At 50.2% G+C, this 3,703-nt stretch overlaps 1 protein-coding gene across 1 annotated transcript; it reads right to left on the reverse strand.

The window, feature by feature from the left end:
- Positions 1-1,536: 1,536 nt before the first annotated feature.
- On the reverse strand, positions 1,537-3,703 carry LOC138351673 (uncharacterized). The gene is made up of 2 exons (XM_069303690.1): positions 3,694-3,703; positions 1,537-2,597 (listed from the first exon to the last, which is right to left on the reverse strand). Exons 1-2 carry the CDS (start codon positions 3,701-3,703, stop codon positions 1,537-1,539), a joined length of 1,071 nt encoding a protein of 356 aa, XP_069159791.1.

A 3,703-nucleotide genomic window follows, 5' to 3' on the forward strand; every position in this document is an offset into this window, starting at 1 on the left:
TGGACTTGTTACCCTTGTCAGGGGGTAGAGTGGCAGTTCCAGCGCTATCTACGAGTCCGCACCCGAACTCCCCGGGAATCGTACGTAATATGGACAATGCTATCTGGTGGTGGCTAAAGATTCCTGCCTGGGTCAGCCAGAGGGGGTCGTTGTGAGTGACCTCCGGTGAGGTGACGCATCAAGACCAGCGCCACCTAGTGTGTGCTACAGAGCACAATGTCAACTCCCCAGTGGGTTAGTGGTATTTCCTAGTTCACCAGTATCGGCAAGGTCAATGATGACGTTTTTTGTGTCCACAGAGGTGACGTCTGGGGGCAGCGGGACTGGAGAGGGCAGTTCATCCTGGGCAGTCCACGGTCTCCCTACATGGTCCTGGAAACGACCAAGGAAGCCGCCGCCGATGAAGTAGTGTGGTAGCTGCTAGTTGCATTATTGTTGAAAAAGATCGGCGTACCTTTGGGACTGGGTTAGGGGAGAGACTGACGACAGGGTGGTGCCTGTTGAGTAGTGCTGCTAGCTGGTCGCTAGAGACTGCTGCCAGGGGATCGGTACCACTGTATTGGATTGTGACCCCGCTCAGCGTGTGGCTGAGGTACTCTGCCAGCGAGTAGCTGGAGAGCGGTCGTGGGGGTACAGGCACCTCATGACACTGTCAGTGGGCTGGCCCACGTATAGGTGAACTCGCCGGTGTTCTTCCCAGTAAGGTTGGATACGCTACTGGACAGTGAAGAAATACTGGGGATTGATGAACTCTGCACTTGAGCACGTTTGATATCCTGAGCGAAAGGATTGTACATAGGTGTAGTAATAGCCTATCTGTTCTTTATATATTATTTTTGGTGACGGTGTACATATATATATACTTAACGGTGGTGGAAAGATATTTAATACATTGACGAAAGGAATCAGTGTTTTGTTCATCCCCTCCTTTTTTATGCACTACATAGCCACTTTCTTGAAAGCGTAGCGTACTACCGACTTGGGGTCGGATACTATCATTTTGGTTCTACCATCAAAGAACCCGGTTGCGACCCATAGTGGCCGTAACACTCTGCCAGGAGATCAACATGACTCAACCCTCTCTCACAACTGCTGTTGTTGCTCAAGTCAGGTCAAGACGTGTCCCGAGCCTCACATCATGTCAGCAAAGTATCGACATCTCATTTCATGTAACTTATTTACATGTTCATCCTCTGCTCATGTTTTGAAATTATTTATTTATCATGTATTTAGTATATATTCATTTATCTATACTTTCTCTGACCTCTCGATTAGGTCCAGTAGGCGGAATAACTCTCAGACAGGTAGACTCGTTCCTCAGGCTTCCTGGGGTCATAATAATATACACACAACCTTTGACCTTAGTGAAGAAATACCCGTCTCCCTAAGTCATTAAAACTTGTATGAAAAGCCAGTAGCATGGAAATAGTCTTTGATACTTATATAATAACTTTTTATTGTATATAAGTGCCAACTACAGTAACGATATAGTATTTAGTATAACGAAGCCACCTCATATGCGACCCAACGTTTGTGTCATGTGTGGTGATGAAGAGGAGTGACAGTGTCGGGAGTGACAGTGTGGGGAGTGACAGTGACGGGAGTGACAGTGACGGGAGTGACAGTGTCGGGAGTGACAGTGTCGGGAGTGACAGTGTCGGGAGTGACAGTGTCGGGAGTGACAGTGTCGGGAGTGACAGTGTCGGGAGTGACAGTGTCAGGAGTGACAGTGTCGGGAGTGACAGTGTCGGGAGTGACAGTGTCGGGAGTGACAGTGTCGGGAGTGACAGTGTCGGGAGTGACAGTGTCGGGAGTGACAGTGTCGGGAGTGACAGTGTTGGAAGTGACAGTGTCGGGAGTGACATTGTCGGGAGTGACAGTGACGGGAGTGACAGTGACGGGAGTGACAGTGACGGGAGTGACAGTGACAGTGTGGGGAGTGACAGTGTGGGGAGTGACAGTGTCGGGAGTGACAGTGTCAGGATTGACAGTGCCGGGAGTGACAGTGTCGGGAGTGAAAGTGTCGGGAATGACAGTGTCGGGAGTGTCGGGAGTGATAGTGTCGGGAGTGATAGTGTCGGGAGTGACAGTGTCGGGAGTGACAGTGTCGGGAGTGACAGTGTCGGAAGTGACAGTGTCGGGAGTGACAGTGTGGGGAGTGACAGTGTCGGGAGTGACAGTGTCGGGAGTGACAGTGTCGGGAGTGACAGTGTCGGGAGTGACAGTGTGGGGAGTGACAGTGTGGGGAGTGACAGTGTCGAGAGTGATAGTGACGGGAGTGACAGTGTCGGGAGCGACAGTGACGGGAGTGACAGTGTCGGGAGCGACAGTGACGGGAGTGACAGTGTCGGGAGCGACAGTGACGGGAGTGACAGTGTCGGGAGCGACAGTGACGGGAGTGACAGTGACAGTGTCGGGAGTGACAGTGTCGGGAGTGACAGTGTCGGGAGCGACAGTGCCGGGAGTGACAGTGTCGGGAGTGAAAGTGTCGGGAATGACAGTGTCGGGAGTGTCGGGAGTGATAGTGTCGGGAGTGATAGTGTCGGGAGTGACAGTGTCGGAAGTGACAGTGTCGGGAGTGACAGTGTCGGGAGTGACTGTGTCGGAAGTGACAGTGTCGGGAGTGACAGTGTCGGGAGTGACAGTGTGGGGAGTAACAGTGTGGGGAGTGACAGTGTGGGGAGTAACAGTGTGGGGAGTGACAGTGTCGAGAGTGATAGTGACAGTGTCGGGAGTGACAGTGACGGGAGTGACAGTGACAGTGTCGGGAGTGACAGTGTCGGGAGTGACAGTGTCGGGAGCGACAGTGACGGGAGTGACAGTGTCGGGAGTGACAGTGTCGGGAGTGACAGTGTCGGGAGTGACAGTGTCGGGAGTGACAGTGTCGGGATTGACAGTGTCAGGAGTGACAGTCGGGAGTGACAGTGTCAGGATTGACAGTGACAGGAGTGACAGAGTCGGGAGTGACAGTGACAGGAGTGACAGTGACAGGAGTGACAGTGACAGGAGTGACAGTGACGGGAGTGACAGTGTCAGACACAATGTTCACTTTGCCTCCTTATCCTACTATAAAATTAAATAATGCAATTTTAATGCTCATGAACTATTGTTAAGTACTTTTATATTAACTTTAACCATGTAAAGTACTTTCATATAAACTATGTTAAGGGGCCTCGTAGCCTGGTGGATAGCGCGCAGGACTCGTAATTCTGTGGCGCGGGTTCGATTCCCGCACGAGGCAGAAACAAATGGGCAAAGTTTCTTTCACCCTGAATGCCCCTGTTACCTAGCAGTAAATAGGTACCTGGGTGTTAGTCAGCTGTCACGGGCTGCTTCCTGGGGGTGGAGGCCTGGTCGAGAACCGGGCCGCGGGGACACTAAAGCCCCGAAATCATCTCAAGATAACCTCAAGAAGAGAAGTATGTTAAGCACTATTATATTATTTCTAACCATGTTAAATACATTTATATTAACTTAAACCATGTAGATTTCTAGGTATATACATGCAGTATAAATCTTTCAAGCCGTTCTTTCTCCAAGACTCCAACAGGAAAATATCTGCTCTACAAACACCTTATTTACATCAAAACAAACCTGGATGATCATTGATATTCTTCTCACTTATATTCCTTCAGTTAATGCTGTCCACTTGACCCGTTAAGCTTAGTGGATTACTTTTTATCCTCAGCTTACATGTGTTCAT

This window comes from Procambarus clarkii, chromosome 50, assembly GCF_040958095.1.
Source record: "Procambarus clarkii isolate CNS0578487 chromosome 50, FALCON_Pclarkii_2.0, whole genome shotgun sequence".
Taxonomy (NCBI): Eukaryota; Metazoa; Arthropoda; class Malacostraca; order Decapoda; family Cambaridae; genus Procambarus; species Procambarus clarkii.